This window comes from Ambystoma mexicanum, chromosome 6p, assembly GCF_040938575.1.
Source record: "Ambystoma mexicanum isolate Mex_15411 chromosome 6p, UKY_AmexF1_1, whole genome shotgun sequence".
In the NCBI taxonomy this organism is placed as follows: domain Eukaryota; kingdom Metazoa; phylum Chordata; class Amphibia; order Caudata; family Ambystomatidae; genus Ambystoma; species Ambystoma mexicanum.
In genome coordinates, this window is record NC_090935.1 from 1,462,053,469 (window position 1) to 1,462,070,310 (window position 16,842).

At 46.6% G+C, this 16,842-nt stretch overlaps 1 protein-coding gene across 4 annotated transcripts in view; it reads left to right on the plus strand.

Annotated features, from left to right (window-relative positions):
* MFHAS1 (multifunctional ROCO family signaling regulator 1) overlaps nt 1-16,842 on the plus strand; it is a 666,381-nt gene that overhangs the window by 451,873 nt on the left and 197,666 nt on the right. For all 4 annotated transcript variants that reach the window (XR_011280404.1, XM_069626262.1, XM_069626264.1 and 1 more), the window contains exon 3: nt 10,729-10,783. Coding sequence is in view for 3 of the 4 variants with exons in the window: in XM_069626262.1 (XP_069482363.1) it covers nt 10,729-10,783 (55 nt within the window). In the remaining variant the exon portion in view is untranslated. The remainder of the gene's footprint in view (nt 1-10,728; nt 10,784-16,842) is intronic.

Here is a 16,842-nt window from a genome sequence, read left to right on the forward strand (position 1 = left end):
ACCTGGTTCCGTCGCAAGTCACCCTGTTTCTGGGAGCCAAGCTTGACACAGTGGCGCGGCTGGCCTCGCCGTCGGAGGAAGGGACCAGGACCATTCTGGGCAAGGTGCTGTGTCTGCTGGCCACGGACATGGCCAGGGTAAGATCTATCAAGTCCCTCCTCGGGATGATGTCCTCCTGCATTTATCTGGTGCGCCTTTGCAGGCTTCGGATGCGCCCCTTACAAGAGTTCCTCGACGCCCGATGGGTCCAGTCGACGGGCAGCTTCGAGGACAGGATCCCTCTCAACGAGACGTTCCGTCAGGCGATCCAGTGGTGGGGTACCCGCTCTCATCTGTCGGCGGGCACCGACTTTCAGACCCCAGCTCACCAGGTGACGGTGACGACAGACGCCTCCCTGGAAGGTTGGGGAGCGCACTCCGGAGATCTTCGCGCGAGAGGCCTTTGGCTCCCGGAGGAGAAGTCACTCCACATCAACAGCTTGGAGCTCCGCACAGTGTTCTGGGCCCTCAGGTCTTTTCTTCCATCCCTCAAGGGCAAGGTGGTGAGGATCTTCACCGACAACACCACCACGATGTTCTACATCCGGAAGCAGGGCGGAACCAGATCCCCTGCCCTATCCAAGGAAGCCCAGGATCTGTGGCATTGGGCCGTCGCTCAAGGGATGTTTCTGGTGCCTCTTCATCTGGCAGGAATAAAAAACACGATCGCCGACTCACTCAGCAGAGAGCTGCACTTGTGCCATGAGTGGGAACTACGCCAGGATCAAGTGGATCGACTCTTCCAACGATGGGGCGAACCCCAAATCGATCTCTTCGCGACGGCGACGAATTCCAAGTGCCGGAGGTTCGCCAGCAGGTTCCCCCAGCCGAGGAGCATGGGCGATGCTTTCTCGTTCCCCTGGGACGGCCTATTTCTTTATGCGTTCCCTCCGCTGCCGTTGCTGCTCCGGCTCATCAACCAGCTCAAGAGGTCCCGGGGCAGGATGATCCTCGTCGCACCGGCGTGGCCGAGACAGATCTGGTTCCCGGACCTTCTGGACTTGTCAACATCCACACCAGCCAAGCTGCCGACGGACGCAGATCTTCTCTCCAGAGAAGGAGGCACCATTCTTCACAACAACCCGGAGTCGCTGAACTTGCAGGCCTGGCTCCTGCAGCACTAGAGTTTGGAGGGTACGACATCCCGGCCGACTGCCGAGAGGTTCTTGCAAAGGCCAGGGCGTCCTCAACTCTCAAGTGCTACGGACATAAATGGAAGAGGTTCTCTGTCTGGTGCCGTGCACAGAAGATTAACCCTCTGCGGATTACGGCCCCTCAAGTATTGCCGTACCTACTGTCATTGGCCAAGGCTGGAGGACTAGCTCATGCTTCCATCAAGATACATCTGGCCGCCATCTCACGATACACCAGAACTACGGGACGGGCGTCCTTGTGGTCTCATCGACTGGTAAAGGAATTTATAAAAGGATTGTTCCGATCATTCCCGCCGGTGAAGGCCCATGCCCTGGAGTGGGAGATCAACGTGGTGCTGACCATGCTCATTGGACCCCCATTTGAGCCTATGCATTTGGCACCATTGAAGTTTCTGTCGTGGAAGACAGCGTTTCTCGTGGCCATCACCTCCGCACGACGAGTGGGAGAGATTCAGGCCCTATCTTGCAAGCCGCCATACTTGACGTTTCACGACACAAGGGTGCTGCTGAGGACGCACCCCTCCTTCATGCCCAAGGTGCCGTCGGACTTCCACCTCAACGAACCCTTGGTGTTGCCAGTTTTCTTCCCGTCTCCTTCGTCGCCGGCTGAAAGGACTCTGCACTCACTGGACGTAGCTAGAGCACTGAAGTTCTACGTGGACCGCACGAAGAGTTTTCAGAAGACATCACAGCTGTTTGTGAACTTTGGGACTGTGAATCAAGGGAAGGCTCTCTCGAAGACTTCCATTTCCAGATGGCTCTCCGGCTGCATCGTGCACTGTCACCGGTTGGCAAACCGACCGCTGCCCGGCCGTCCGAGAGCCCATTCGACCAGAGCGATCGCTGCTACCACGGCGTTCCTGTCTGGTGTGCCCCTGCTAGACATCTGCAGGGCTGCGACGTGGAGGTCGACGCACACCTTCACAAGATTCTACTGCGTCGATCGGGACTCCAGGGAGGAGTCTAGGGTCGGCCAAGCAGTGCTGCACAACCTGTTCGCTTAAGTTGAGCCTGGTGAGGAGGTAAGAGATGCTTAATGTTGAGTTGTTGTATTGCTTAATGTTGAGCCTTTTGCCACCTTCCGTGGTTGTGCATGTGTGTACTGCTATGTATTCTCTTATTCATGAGCATGTAAATCCATGCCAGACCCCATGCTGGAGAAGGAACAAGTTACTTAACTGTAACTGTTGTTCTCCAGCATGGGTCTGGCATGGATTCACATGCAAACCTTCCCGCCTACCCCTCTGCGGCTCTTAACTTGGTCATACTGCCATTTTACGTGCTACCAAATCTGAGGATGGCTGCCAGAGGCGGGGCTTAGGGAGAGGGCAGTCATTGGCTGGGGGCAGTATGACCCAGAGACCAGTGATTGGTTACTACTAAAAAAGACAGATCAGAAACGAAACTGATACTGATTTTTTTCTATACCGGCCTGACCACGGGGAATATTCATGAGCATGTGAATCCATGCCAGACCCATGTAGGAGAACAACAGTTACAGGTAAGTAACTTGTTCCTTGGTTCACAACTGGTCACTACTAATGTGTTATTCTTTACTGTTGTGTCCATTTTTAATAAAAACTTTCAGCCCAAAAATGTATTCTTGTATTCATGAAAGAAGGAAAGAAAAAAGAGAAAAGGAATGAATAAAAGAAAACAAAATGAATCGTTGGCAACAGAAAAGAAATGTAGGTGGAGGAAGAAAACCTCCACCCAGAGGTCTTTTTCCAATAATTTTTTATCTGGTGCGTGTTGTTAGTTCACACATATCCTTAAAGTCTACCGGTTTCTGTGGGTTTGTATTACTTGCACCACCTTAGTCAGGACGCTAGGTTCAGAAAGGTACGTTGGAACCTTCTTGATTTAAGCACTCTATCTGCCATGCTGTAACCCCATCGCTGTGGTTGTTCGTTGTTGTCGGGTTTAGTATCCTCTGCAGAGGACAGAAATGAAATAGAAAATAGAGAAACACAGAATGTTTTGCAGAGGTTTTTATACATTATTTTTTTAAGCAAATGGATCATATTATCGTTTCTATGTGCATTTTATTGCACAACAGAGTTATACCATACTACAGATACAGGCACACGCACATGGGATCCTGTCAGTTATCCCCCGAGCATGTTTTGTGCATACTCAGAATGAGTGCGAAATTACATGAGCAGTGATGATGCTCTCCTTTTCACATCATGGATAGACCTTGAGGTTTTCTTCCCCCACCTACATCTCTTTTCTGTTGCCAATGATCCATTTGATTTTCTTTTATTCATTCCTCTTCTCGTTTTTCTTTCCTTCTTTCCTTCAAGCCCTTAAACCTCTCAATGCATGAACATATGCAGACCTTAGATTCCAACATGCATAAAACAATGCCTATGAAAAGAGAGGTTTTCTGGAATAATTACATCTTTTTCTATGTACCACCCAAACAATGTGGACCATCTGGTGAAAATGGAAGAATAGCAAGGAAATCATGGTTCATTTACACTCAATTATGGTAATCTTTAGGGTCTGATGTATATCATTCAACCATAAGAACATTAATACTTTTCTTTATCACACAAGAACCTTTTGCTAATGTGCTTAGCTGAATGTTACAACATAATTTTAATTGTTTTCTAGTCTTTTGTTTGAGAAGAATCATTGTGTTCTATATTTCTGGTGCAATAAATAATATGATGGCCTATGAGATGTTTTTGTCATACGTGGGTTTGCTCTATGCGAGTATGTTTTGAATAACAGGCCTTTCAAAATCTACTCGACCAGTCACATAGCCGTTTGAAGGGCCTTGCAAAATCTACTAAACCAATTGAATAGTTGTCATTTTTTTATGCAGGTCAAGTACCATTTGAATGTTGCTCAAACTTGTTTTTGAGTACAATGACATTTTGAGAAGTTTGAAACTTTTTCTGACATTTACTGTAAACAAACTTTGCGTGGCTGGCCTCTGGGTGGCAGCAGTGTGCCAAACATGAAGTGGGCTTGTTGTGACATGCACCATTTACAGAAAACCCTTGTAAAATGTTTGTCACTCGTTGCCAAGGATCGAGTAAATAGGTAAACTGAGTTACCCGACATGCAGATCTCATGGGCTTTTAAAGAATTTGTGAGGCCTGCTTGACAAGTTGATGAAGACACTGCTTTTTGTACAATGTTTTCTATGGTTTACTTTGCTGGGAATCTGTCAGGAACTGAGGTCCACGTAGATTTAGAATACCTCAGTCCCCAAGCACCAGTCAGAGAGAGAGTAAATGGACTCGCTGACCGGTTTGAGGCCACACGTGGCAGGAACAGTAAACTCTGTTTCCCAGGTGACTGTAAGGAAAAAACAGGCAAGTTAGACTTAAACAAACAATCTTGGTTTGTTATGTATCCTAATGTAGAAACTATAAGGGCACCTAACAATATGGAGACTGGAGGAAGAATAGATGACACTGATCCCCTCCTTGTGTCTGTGAGAAGTCGTGGTGAAGAATACTATTAAAGCAGCAGGATAGTTGCTTTACCAAGACAGCACTGAGGTGCCACCATAGGGTGAAGAGGATGGCAGGGATCCTGATGAGGGAATGGTTTGGACAGAGGTAGGGCAAAACAAGGGTAAATGTTCAAAGGGTCAATTCCAAAGAAAAGATCCAGTGCAATCCAAAAATCCAAGAGCCAAGGTCAGGGCAGTTTGTGGTAGACTGCCTTAAATAGACGCCAACTCCAAATGGGAAAACCAGGTAGCAAAATCCAAGAAACGTTGCCCGGTCTGAAATCCAAGTAACAAGAAGCAAGAACAAAATGGCAAACGATGTGGAAGAACAACAGCTGAGAAGCGTTTAAGCAGCGTGTTTGACGTCTTTTTATGCTGCCGGCTGTTTGTCACATGTGCGCATGATCGACATGCAGGAAGGCGCACGTAATCGGGAAAAAAATTAAGCCCCGCCCCCGCACACGTGATCGCTCTGCCCGTGTAGATCGTGCAACGGGAGCCCGGGGAACTGGCTGCTGGGACGTCCGTATATGTCATGGCAGCTGCCAATGGCAGCGACGCCAGCACGGAACCACGGAACCCCAGGACGTCATCCGCTGCGGGACATGGGGTTTTATGGTCAGTGGGGGTTTCAGTGGGAGTCTTCAGATGCGCCCATCATGTGAGTGTGCCCTAGTGCTGGAACATGATGAGGGGCATATGGCCTGACCGGGCACAGGACGAGAGGGACGCATGACAGAATCTTAATTGGTAAACAGTACTAATATAAATCTATTATCTGTATTCAGACGCTATGTACATCTAGGTAACATCAATCAAATTCTGTACATCTAGGTAACATCATTCAAATTCCAATCTCCAACCAAAGGGAGTGTGGGAGGGAGTCTCATGCAATTCACATAAGAATTAATAATAGATATATATATAGAACTGCAAAAAAGAGGAGGCAGTGTCTACTACTGCCCTATTTTGTAAGTATGCAATGTTTTGTTGCACTCCCACTGCAGGTCTCGTGGCTGCTTCAATCCATGCATGTGAAGGCTACTGCTAATAGGAAAGTTATGTATTTGGGCACTGCTAAGCGCAGAATGGTTCCTCGTAGCTGCTAAGCGCAGAATGGTTCCTCGTAGCCACCAAAATTGGTGGAAAGAGGACTTGACAATATTGTTGATTTGAGGAACAACTGGCAGCTTGTTGTCAAATGATACACACAGATTGTCTACCATTTTTAGAGTAGAAGGTGTACCCCTTGAAGGGCACCAGCCATTGGGAAATAAAGTAGGTTATTGGCTCCAACCAGCTGTACCTCCTTTTTCCCCCATTGAAAAGCAGTCAAGTTTGTTGCATCCTTTTTTGGAAGCATGTGAAGCAGTTTCTGGCTTGATGGCGGTCTTCAGAGTGCTTTTTGGTAAGCAGCCGCATATGTTTGGCATAGATGTGGAAACTGGTGTAGTTCTCAGTGATACCTGCTGCAAGAACAGGCATGAACATATTAATAAGGGGAGACTAGAAGGGTGATCCTTGAGGATCTCCTTGAGGATCTCCATGCGAGATGTTAGTGGTCTCAGAGGAGAAGGATTCCAGTTGGTCCAGGTGTGTTGGTTTGATAATAAGGACTGGAGCCATCACAAAGCCATACTTTGGATTCAGCATGTCATCATGAGTCGGTCAAGGAACAAGACATTGTTGGTCACATCAAAAGCCATTGAGAAGTCAAGTCTGTGGCTAATGTTCAGGGGTTTTGTTGCTGTTCCCTCAAATCGGCGGAGAATAGTTTGGAAGTTTGTGAATTTGTTTTTTCCCCCAGATTGGCTAAAAATTGTGAGGTGAAAATGATTTCTAAGATTTTAGCGGTGCATGAGAGGGCAGAAATCTGACATCCATTTCTTGTGTCTTAGTATCGCTGTTTGTTTTTAAGCAGTGTGGAGATGAAGGCTTTTTTTTGTTTCGGTGGGACTGTGCTAGTGCATAGGAAGTATTAATGAATTATGAGATGAGTGGGCAGAAAACCTTACTGCCCGACTTTATCATTTTGACCATGTAGATGTCAAGGGGCTGTGTAAAAGGTGTGAGATTTCTGATTGGGGTTCCTCCATTTGACTTACCCATGCAGGCATGAGACACAAGGACAGTCAATGGACAATCAACATTGCCCTCTGGAATGCAAGATCCCTTTGCAACAAGACTGCTGCTGTTCTGGGCATGTTTTTGCGACTTAACCTTCAATTCCTCTGTATTACCGAAGTTTGGATACCTCTTCACAACTCTACTGTATCTGCTTCCCTCACTACCTCCTCTTCCTCCTTCTCTCATGTCTCCCGTCCCTCTGGTCATTGTGGTGGCATCGGTCTCCTCCATCACCCTAATTGTCTTTTCTCCCCATCTACTGCGCCCCTTCCACCTTCCCTTCCTTTGAATACCTGTACAAATCTTTCACATCTCCTCATGCTATTTCCTTTCTAATTGTCTATAGACCCCCTGGTCCCCTCTCTTCCTTCTATGATGATCTTGACCACCTTCTCTCATCTTCCCCTCCCCCTCTCCCCTTACTGTACTCGGTGACTTTAACCTACACCTCCCCTCTTCACTACAACCATCCCCTCTTTTTTCCATTCTTGACTTCTACCTCCTTTCTCCCCTCCCACTCACTCCTCTGGCTCCACTCTTGACCTAATATTTATCTCAGCCATCTCCACCTCCCCAGTTTCTACCATCCCCAACTATCTTTCTGACCATGCTCTACTTTCCTTCTCTCTCTCTCTCCCCCTTCTCTCTGCCCCCTCCCCCCTCTTCCTCCATTTCTTTCACTAGACGGGATCTCTGTAACTGTAACACTTCTCTCTTCCTTGACTCCTGCTCTTCCTCCCTCCCCCTCTTTCTGACTTCTCTTCTCTCTCTGCTGATCTGCTGATGAAGTTTTATCCTCTCTGTCCTCTATTTCTTCTAGTCTCGATCAACTTCACCCCCCTTCCTCTTTCCACCCAACCCGTAAACCCTCTCAACCCTGGCTATCTCCTTATCTTCTGTCTATGCGTTGCCTCCTCCGTCGCCTTGAGTGACGCTGGCTCAAACTCCGCTCTCCTTCTAATCAATCCTCCTATTTCTCCTACCATTCTCTCTATGGCTCTTGCCTTAGCCTTGCTAAACGTACCTACTATTCTAACCTTCACCAATCCCAAGACTCCCAGCCTCGTCGTATCTTTCAGCCATTATCTTGTCTTCTTTCCCCTCCTTCTCCTGACCTCTCTGCTACTTTTCCCCTCTCCCCTTCTGATTTTGCTGACTTTTTCTCTTCTAAAATATTCTCTCTTCGCCAAAACATTCTTTCCTCCCCTTCTTACCCCCCTCCTCCCCTTCAATCTCCCCCCCTTCCTCTTACCTGTCTGACTTCTCCATTGTCACTCCTTCTGAAATCTCCCTCATCCTGTCCAAAACTAACCCTACTGCTGCCTCCTCTGATCCCCTCCCCACCCCGCTGATTCCTAAAATCTACCCTCTCCTCGTTCCCTACCTTACCTCCTTCTTCAATATCTGCCTCACCACTGCCACCTTCCCTTCTGCTTTCAAACATGCTACTATCATTCCTATTTTGAAGAAACCCCCTGCTAACCCCCTCCTTGCTTCCAACTTCCACCCAATCTCAATTCTACCATTCCTCTCTAAGCTTCTCAAACTTTTAGTCTACTCTCAAATCTCTACCTTTGTAACCAATCTCTCTCTTCTCCCCCCTTCCCAATCTGGTTTCCGCCCTAAACACTCTACTCAAACCGCCCTCACCTATGTTCTCAACTCCCTCCTTACTGCTCGCTATTCTAAGCAATCCTCTGTCCTTGTCCTCCTTGACTTCTCTTCGGCCTTTGATACCATTGATCACCTCTTCTTAACACTTTCTTCTTTTGGTATCAGTGGCTCTGTCCTCAACTGGCTTTCCTTCTACCTTTCCAACCGCTCTTTTGCTGTCTCCTGGGGTGGTCGTACCTCTTCCACTCTCCCTCTGGACTTCGGTGTTCCCCACGGCTCTGTTCTTGGCCCTTTCCTTTTCTCACTCTATACTTCTCTTCTCGCCCCCATTATCTCCTCTTTCGGCATATCTCATCATTTCTATGCAGATGACACCTAGCTATTTCTTTCCTTCTCCTCTTTCACCCCCGAACTCCACCATAATCTTTCTCCCTGTCTTACTGCTATTAAAAACTGGATGTCTTCCCACTTTCTTTCCCTCAACTCTGAAAAAACAGAAGTCTTATTCTTCCCCTCCAACGCGCTTCCTCCCCTACCCCCCCTCCTTTTATTCTCTTTCCTCCTACTAACCTCCCTATCTCTGCCTCTGCTCGTAACCTTGGCCTCCACCTTGACTCTATCCTCTCCCTTTCCCATCATATTTCTCTTACATCTCGCGCCTGCCGCTTTCACCTGTTCAATGTTCGCAAAATCTGCTCCTCCCTCACCTTTCATGCTGCTAAAATCCTAATATCTCCCCTTATTTTCTCCCAACTGTTCTACTGTTCTTCTCTCCTCATTGGACTCCCTGCCTCTCACCTTGCTCCCCTCAAATCCCTTTACCACTCTGCTATCCATACCCTCTGTCTTCTTGCACCTCTTGATTCCATTTCCTCCTCCCTTTCTTTTCTTGGCTGGCTTCCCTTTCACTCCCAACTTAAATTTAACTTCCTCTGCCTAGTTTTTAAATCTCTTCATGGGCTAGCTCCCCCTTACCTTTCCTCTCTCCTTTCTTTCTACTCTCCTTCTCGCTCCCTCAGATCCGCCGATCTCTTCCTATTCACAGTACCTCCTTCCCCTTGTGCTTCCTCTTGTTTCCGTTCCTTTCAGCTTCTAGCCCCCCATCACTTGAACTCTTTACCTCTCTCCATCCGTTCCATTTCCTCTTACCCCTCTTTCCGTGCCTCCTTGAAATCTTTCCTTCTTCACCCCCTGCCCTAACTCCCCTCCTTCTCCTATTATCTCCCTCCTTTATCTCTACCCTCTTTCCTACTTCCCCTCTTCTTCCCTTTCTTTCTCATCCCTCCTTCCCTCCTCCTGTTATCTCTTCTTCCCCCGCTCTGACCTCTTTTTCTACTTCCCTTTCTTCTTCCTCTTATCTATTCCTCCTTTAGAACTGGTCAATTGATCTACATACTGTTTTTGATGATTTGTTTCATGTCTTTGTAACTTGATGCTTCTTGTTTACTATGTATTCTTGTTGTTGTATTGTAAAGCGCTTTGGCGTAAAGCGCTATATAAGCCTAATAAATACAGATACAATGTGAGACTGCTTGCATTTCCATGGGAGCCCTGGACTCCATCATGCTGCCCAATATTTAGGGCCTGCCACATATTGGTGATCCAGCTCAGTGAGCGCTAGATTAAACATAGTCTATTGCTTGTGGTAGCAGTAGCTTTCATGATATAAAACACAATGGCACCACCAGTTGCTAATTGTGTTATGTATGTTATAAAATGGGAGTGAGCATAGCTTTCGTTGACATGTCTGCAGTGCTATAGATAAGATTTTGACGTGGGGTTATTTTACACCCTATTTTTGTAAAGTTGAGAGTGAAATGATTTTTTGGGGAGTAACAAAAGGTTCCATTCCCAAATGCATTATTTTTATAAGCGGATAAAAACATGACTTAACTGGAAAAAATATAATGTTTGTAACCTAGTTATTCATGTACACTCAAAGATACAATGTGTCCTCTTCAGGCGGGCATTAATAGTAGTTTCTCCTTATGTCACCGCGTGTACTACTCATACAAGCATGTGCATGGAGTTGTGTGTTTGAAAGAAGGAAACAAGCTCTTATGTGTCTGTATCCTATTTTTTGTTGTGAGTATTTGTACTCCCTATTTTTGTTTTTGGGGTGTATTTGCCTATTTTTAGGGAGTAAAAGAGGCTGATACACATTGTGTCTGTAGGGCGGAATGTCTGCCCGAAAGCAAAACATCCTGCCGATTTCTTCATTGGAAATAATCCAGAATCTGCGAAATATGGTATTTCATGCTTTCTTGCAGTTTATATTTACATAAGGTTATTGACTAACATAATTCATATTCTTTTCCACAGGTACTTGGATTCTCGCCCTGAAGCCAGAAAAAGATATATTGAAGAAAGGTTGCAGGTGAGATAATGCATTTCGAACCGCGGCACACATGATGGAATATTCATAACAACCAAGGACGGGTTCATTTCTTAAATCAGCTTAAAGATCAACACCATTCTGCGGCAGGCCTTTATGTTTGACATATATCTACAATAGAAATTAATTCACAGCTGGGTGACATTGAGATCTGCTGCCTTGAGTGCAGTTAGAAGAGCTAGGCATGGATCAGTGACAGGATCCAGGAGGGAAGATAAAGTCATATTTCGGAGAACATCTTGGAAAACAGGATCTGTTCACATAGAGACTGGACTCGCAGTGGAACAGTCATGCTTCCTGGACTGGGGGAGAGGCTAACAAGATCTGCGATTCATTGGCTTTCTATCTCCGGACATGTGCACATAACTTGTGGACAAACTGCTATGCTTTCCTAGTGCCCTCCTTCTTCTCCACAGGTTCTTACACATACCTTCTCAGCCTCCACCAGTGCTTTTTCCTGCCTTTCCCTGGCACGCTTCTAAGGCCTGCCCAAATTGTTGAGCAAGTCTGGCTTTCCTGTAGACTCCTACCCAACTACCCTCATTAAGGAAATCCCCCGTTTTTTTCACAGCTGTGTAAGATGTGGATCTTTACTTTGTGACAATGTCCTATGTGAGGCCCTTAAAGTGTGTGTGAGGGCGACCCAGAGGGGCATGCCGCACCACCCGCTATGTGATGTTGGGCCAGGGTCAGGACGGATTGGGTCTAGAGCGCCACCCCACAGCACTGGGGCCCTGGGCCAAGGGACAGCCATAATAAGTCCACTTGCACTACAGGGACTTTAAATAATCTAATACAAGAGGCAGAAACAGCTGCTGCGGTCCATGTCCACGCGGACCTATGGAAATCATGTAATGGTACATGGATGTCACAATTCACCAGCTTGAGTCCACAATATGACTTCGCTCCTACAGGTGCAGCAACTTGCCAGAAGGGCACAGAGAAGTAGTGGACCCACTGCCTCCCCATCATATATTGCGCACATGCATGAGCCTGATAGTTCCAAGAGAACAGACCTGTCTATTAAAGAATAGGTATGTGAGGCGAAAAGCCCAGCAAAGTAATCATTTAATACCAGAAGTCTTATTCTGTAACAAATCTCAAAACAAAATATGTACCAGTCACACATGCAAGTCAAACACAAAAGCCTGACCGAGGAACACGGAACACTCCCTGCAAAAGCATGGGCAGAAATAAAGAGGGTGTACATGTTTGGAGTAGTGTAGCAGTGGGGCATGGAGAAGTTGCAAGTGTGGAGAGAGATGAAGGTGCAAAGGGTTGAAAGTGCAGTTTGTAGCTGGGGTGTAGAAAGAGCTGAAGGTGCAGGAGGAGGAGGTGCAGCGAGAGAGCTGAAGGTGCAAGAAGAGGCGGAGGTGCAGTGGGCGAGGAAGGTGCAGGAGGGGGGGAGGTGCAGACAGAGTTCCTAGTGCAGTAGTAGGGGAAGTTCAGAAGAATTTGGCATAGGTGCACATCACAGAGGAGGGGAGAGACACAAATGATCAGAGGAGGTGAAGATCAGGAATTATGAGAGCGAGAACAAAGAAGGGTGAATGTGGCGAAGAAATAGAATGAGAGAATGGGAGATAGACCATCTGAAGTGAGAAGGGAAAAGATCTAGCAAGAAGGAACGGCTAATAATCGGAGGAGGAGAGAAGAAGCTGAATGTAAGACCAAAAGACTGTTGGAAGCTCTTTGGCAGCAGCGATCCTGTGAGAGTCAACCATTTAGACAATGGCAGTCTACCCATTTTCTAGGAGGAGGAACCAGTTTCTGGCAGAATGGTGACGAGGACCGACAGCAGCTAGGTCGAGGATCAACAGTGATACTTAGAGACAGGTCCCCAAGCATGAATGAGCATTGGATCAGCAGAGAGAAAAGTGAGATGGGCTTGGGGTAACAGGATCAGGCCACCGAGGCAGGGAAGAAACATAGGACCAGACTATGTACCTAAAGACCTTCCTGGCCTCTTTCACATAGACTTTGTGGTGCTTGCTGCAACAAATCCTGGAACAGAAACACAAGTGTGTGCATCACCCATGCAATTCTACCCAACCAGGGCCAATAGATCACCCAACAGAGTAGAGTTGTGCCTAAAGACTGTGTCAAAACAGGGAGAGAACTGCAGAGACCTTTTTGGAAACCTTTCTGAAGTGTGGAGTTGTTTTTATTGCTATACTGAGTCCCGGTTAAGTTGCATATTTTTGTGCACAGCCCCTTATAAACCTTTTGAACGCAATCCATGATTTCTCTGTGGAGTCCATTTGACCTTTTGACAGATGATGGTTGAAGTGGGATCCACAGTGGCCCGGCAGGGGACCCTATTATTGTGTCCAGATGCAACTCCTAAATTAGAAAAGATTAGACCTATGGCCTGGCAGCCCTTCCAAGCTACCCCTGAAGTTGCCGGCTTTGACTTCTTCAGTACTCAAAATATGGACATTCCTTCCAGAGTTCGAATGCTGGTTCCTACAGTATAAGGAGGCAGTTTATGGAACCTATGGTGTTTGGGGCCAAGTCAGCACTCACCCTTAAGTTTAGTATAGAAACAGAGACACGTCTAATAGATTGTGACAGTTGGTTAGAGGTCAAGGTGTTACTATTCATTCATAATGACCAGCCTGCTATAGTGTAGGAGGGGGACCGGTATCAAAAATCATTTGAGCAAACACTTCAAAACTATTTGCCCAGCCGACAACTCTGTTCCAAATAATGTCTTTGTTTTTGGTTCCATGTGTCTTCAAAGTAAACCTTTGTAGACAAAGGGGGCCAGTAGACGTTTGCTGGTATCCCACTGGTTATTCCAGCGGAACATCGCAAACTGGCCTACTGTGAATGTCGCCTGATATCCTGCTATTACTCGGATATTACAGGTGGCAGAAAGGGCGGTAAATACCCATTCCATGAAGTCCCATAGGACTCATGGAGGGTATTACCGGCAATCCTCTTGCCTGCAAGCTGCTAAAAGTCCCATATTACATTAACCTCTTATAAGCTACGGCAGGCTAGGCTGCCAGGAGATCAACGGATGTTAATTGCAATCCACTGCTGCAGGCTACTGACTCCTTGAGGTGGTTTAATTGTACACCGCTGCCTCTGACTGCCATCCGCTCCGCCCTGTTGAGCTGTGAGCTGAGTGGGCTTTAATAAATGGCCTGATCACGACCTCGGCGGTAACCCTTAAATCCGGCAGTAGCGCTATTACCGCCGGATTTAAGGGTCCACCGAATCAGGGCTTCAGCAGATTTCGCCCCAGCTCTTGGCTGGGAGAAAACCGCAGAAAATTTGCGCTATTACCGCCGGCGGGAAATCCGCCGGCGGTAAAATCGCGAATTTTCTCCATTGAGCCCAATGGGAAATGGGGCATTCCCGAATGGGCTCAATGGGGAATGGGGACTTCCAAGTCCGCCCAACTCGTGATCCCGCGCTATTAGCACCAGGGGCTATGGCGGTCGCGCTAATAGCCCCCGCGCTAATATCGTTAGCGTTACCGCCGAGGTCGTGATCAGGCCCAAACTCACATTCAGCAGTAGCAGTTGTTCTATCAACTGCCTTTACAGGAGTTCCATCTTTGTGCGGTTTTTGAAACTTCCCTTGCTATGTTGCTTTTGGCTACTAAATCCTGCCTGCTGTAGCTGCTTTTCAGCTCCTGTCTTGTTCAAGCTAATCATTTTTCTGAATGTATTTATATGGCTTTTCTGACTTTCTTCGTACAGCCTCACCTTGTTTCTGCCAAAGCTGCCCCTCTTTCTCTCCGCAATCAAAGTTTCATGATTCACTGTTATTTTCCTATATTTTCCAGTTCCATGTCATTGTTAATTTATTTAGCAGCAACCTGAAGTGTATTAGCTTTCATGTCTATTTCTTTCTTGCTGTATTACTAGACTTCCATTCATAGTTTAAATTCCTGCTCTCTAGTGAACATAGTTTCCTGAAACACGTATTCACTGAATTGGCAGCAACCTCTTGGCTTATCTGTGACTGCTTTGTTTAACTATATTCCGAGACCCTAGGTTTCTGTGTGGCAGCTTTTCTTGCCTACTATGATGCTAGTCCCTAATCCCTGTTCTGATTCGTAACCCATGATTTGCTCTACACAAGTATTTACGAGTGCTGTGTAAGTGAGTGTTTGTATAGCTTCTGTTTAGAGCCTCTGTCTACAATTTCTGCCCTTTGCTTCTTTTCTGTGCCTACCCCCACCTGGTTATTTCTATACAGTTTGCTTTTCCACCCTGATTGCAAATTGGTGCACTGTCTCTGTGGGCTTCCATTATGATCATATAAGAGAAATACTTATGTTGCCTTTGTCTAATCTGTTGGAGTCTTGCCTCTCGGTATGTAGTCTCCAGCTTTACCCTCATACTGAGTACAACCATCTCATCTGCACGTCCTTCCCATGCCATCGCTGTATGATTGTTGTTAAGAGTAATATGTTTATACCAATTCCAAGGGCTTTCCCTAATCTCCCTAGAGACTCCTTAACATATTACAGTACACTCTTTACTGTGGCCAACCCATGTTACCCATTATATTTGCTTGCCGTCTCTTTCTCTCTGTGTCACTTTGCTTTCAACCTGCTCCTTACCGTGTTCCGGCGACTACCTGTCTCTACAAAGGTCAGCCTGGTATGTACCTGTTTCTGGTATATTCTAAGTTTTGCATTCCGAATCTCCCCTAAACTACAGTGTGTACTCACTCCCACATATATCTATTGCCCTGTGCTCTCCTGACAGGCTCCTGACAAGAGCCACTGAATCATGCTGGGAAGAGGTCCTGAAAGAGCACAGTGAAAATATAGAGGTAATAACATCCAGATAAGACTGTGAGTAGCTGCTACAGGAACCGAACCCTAGGAGGTATTCGTTGGTGTTATTAGAATAGAACTGGACTTGTAAAAGTAGACTTGTGAACTTTTGTTTGGGCCAACTTTGGACCATTTCTGTTCGACTAGAATTGCCTGTAGGCTAAGCACCTCTTAATACTATGGATTTGATGTTTCATTGGCCATCCATTTGAACAAATCTTTCTTTATAGACTGGCTTGAATCTGAAAGAGACAACGATTTAGAGGTATAGGATTCCCCTGCAAGGGGGGCGGGGAACACATACCAGACCACTTTACATCGTCCCGTTCCATGGACAGTTCCTTTCAAGAATTATTTTGCTAGTGTTTTACCTCTAGGATTACTAGGTGCTCAACCAACTTCTACTCCTGATAATCTCTTTCAGTGAAGATTGTAGGTGAATCAATGACTTGTGTGTCATGTGTATCACTGCTCAGCGTACCACAATGTCTTGTTGCCCACCATTCAGCTGATGCATGCAGGTTCTTTACAAGACTATGGGCCTCATTACACGGTAGGCGGTAAGGGTTTACCGGTTCCGGTTAAGGGCACCGGTTCTGGTAAACCCTTACCGCCTTACTGCGAGGTCCCTTTGCGGGACCCGACCTTAACAGCTGGTGTAGACCAGCCGTTAAAGTTGGGACCCGCAAAGGGACCTTGGTGCTAATTACGGTACCGCAATTTGCAGTACCGTAATTAGCTCCTTCCCCATTCCCATTGAGCCCTATGGCCGAAAATGGGAATTGGGAAGGGCCATGGAGAAAGGGGGAATTACCGCCTCGCCAACCTTGGAACGAGGTGGTAATTCCCCTTTTCTCCATGGTGGTACCAGTATGGTACTGGCGGCAACCATGGTGCTAGTGGCACCATGGTTTACCGCATAACGTGTAATGAGGCCCTATGCCTCTAATTCCAAGCACACCCATCGGAGGTTCTCTTGTTCTTTCACTTTTGTGTGGCCTAGTGAGTCCCAAGTCATAGAAAGAATTGAAGATTTTGTCAGGTTATGGTTTATATTTCCTTGGTACATATCTACATTCCAGTTTATTTTCTAGCAGTTTGCCACACCAGGCAAGGCAAAAGCCAAGAACCCAGACATCCAGCAAACGCATACAGCGGGATGAGATGAATCTAACATGGTTCCATGAAATTAGACTTGATTTCAAAGGCATACTTGTTATATGGGAGGATGTACATAGTG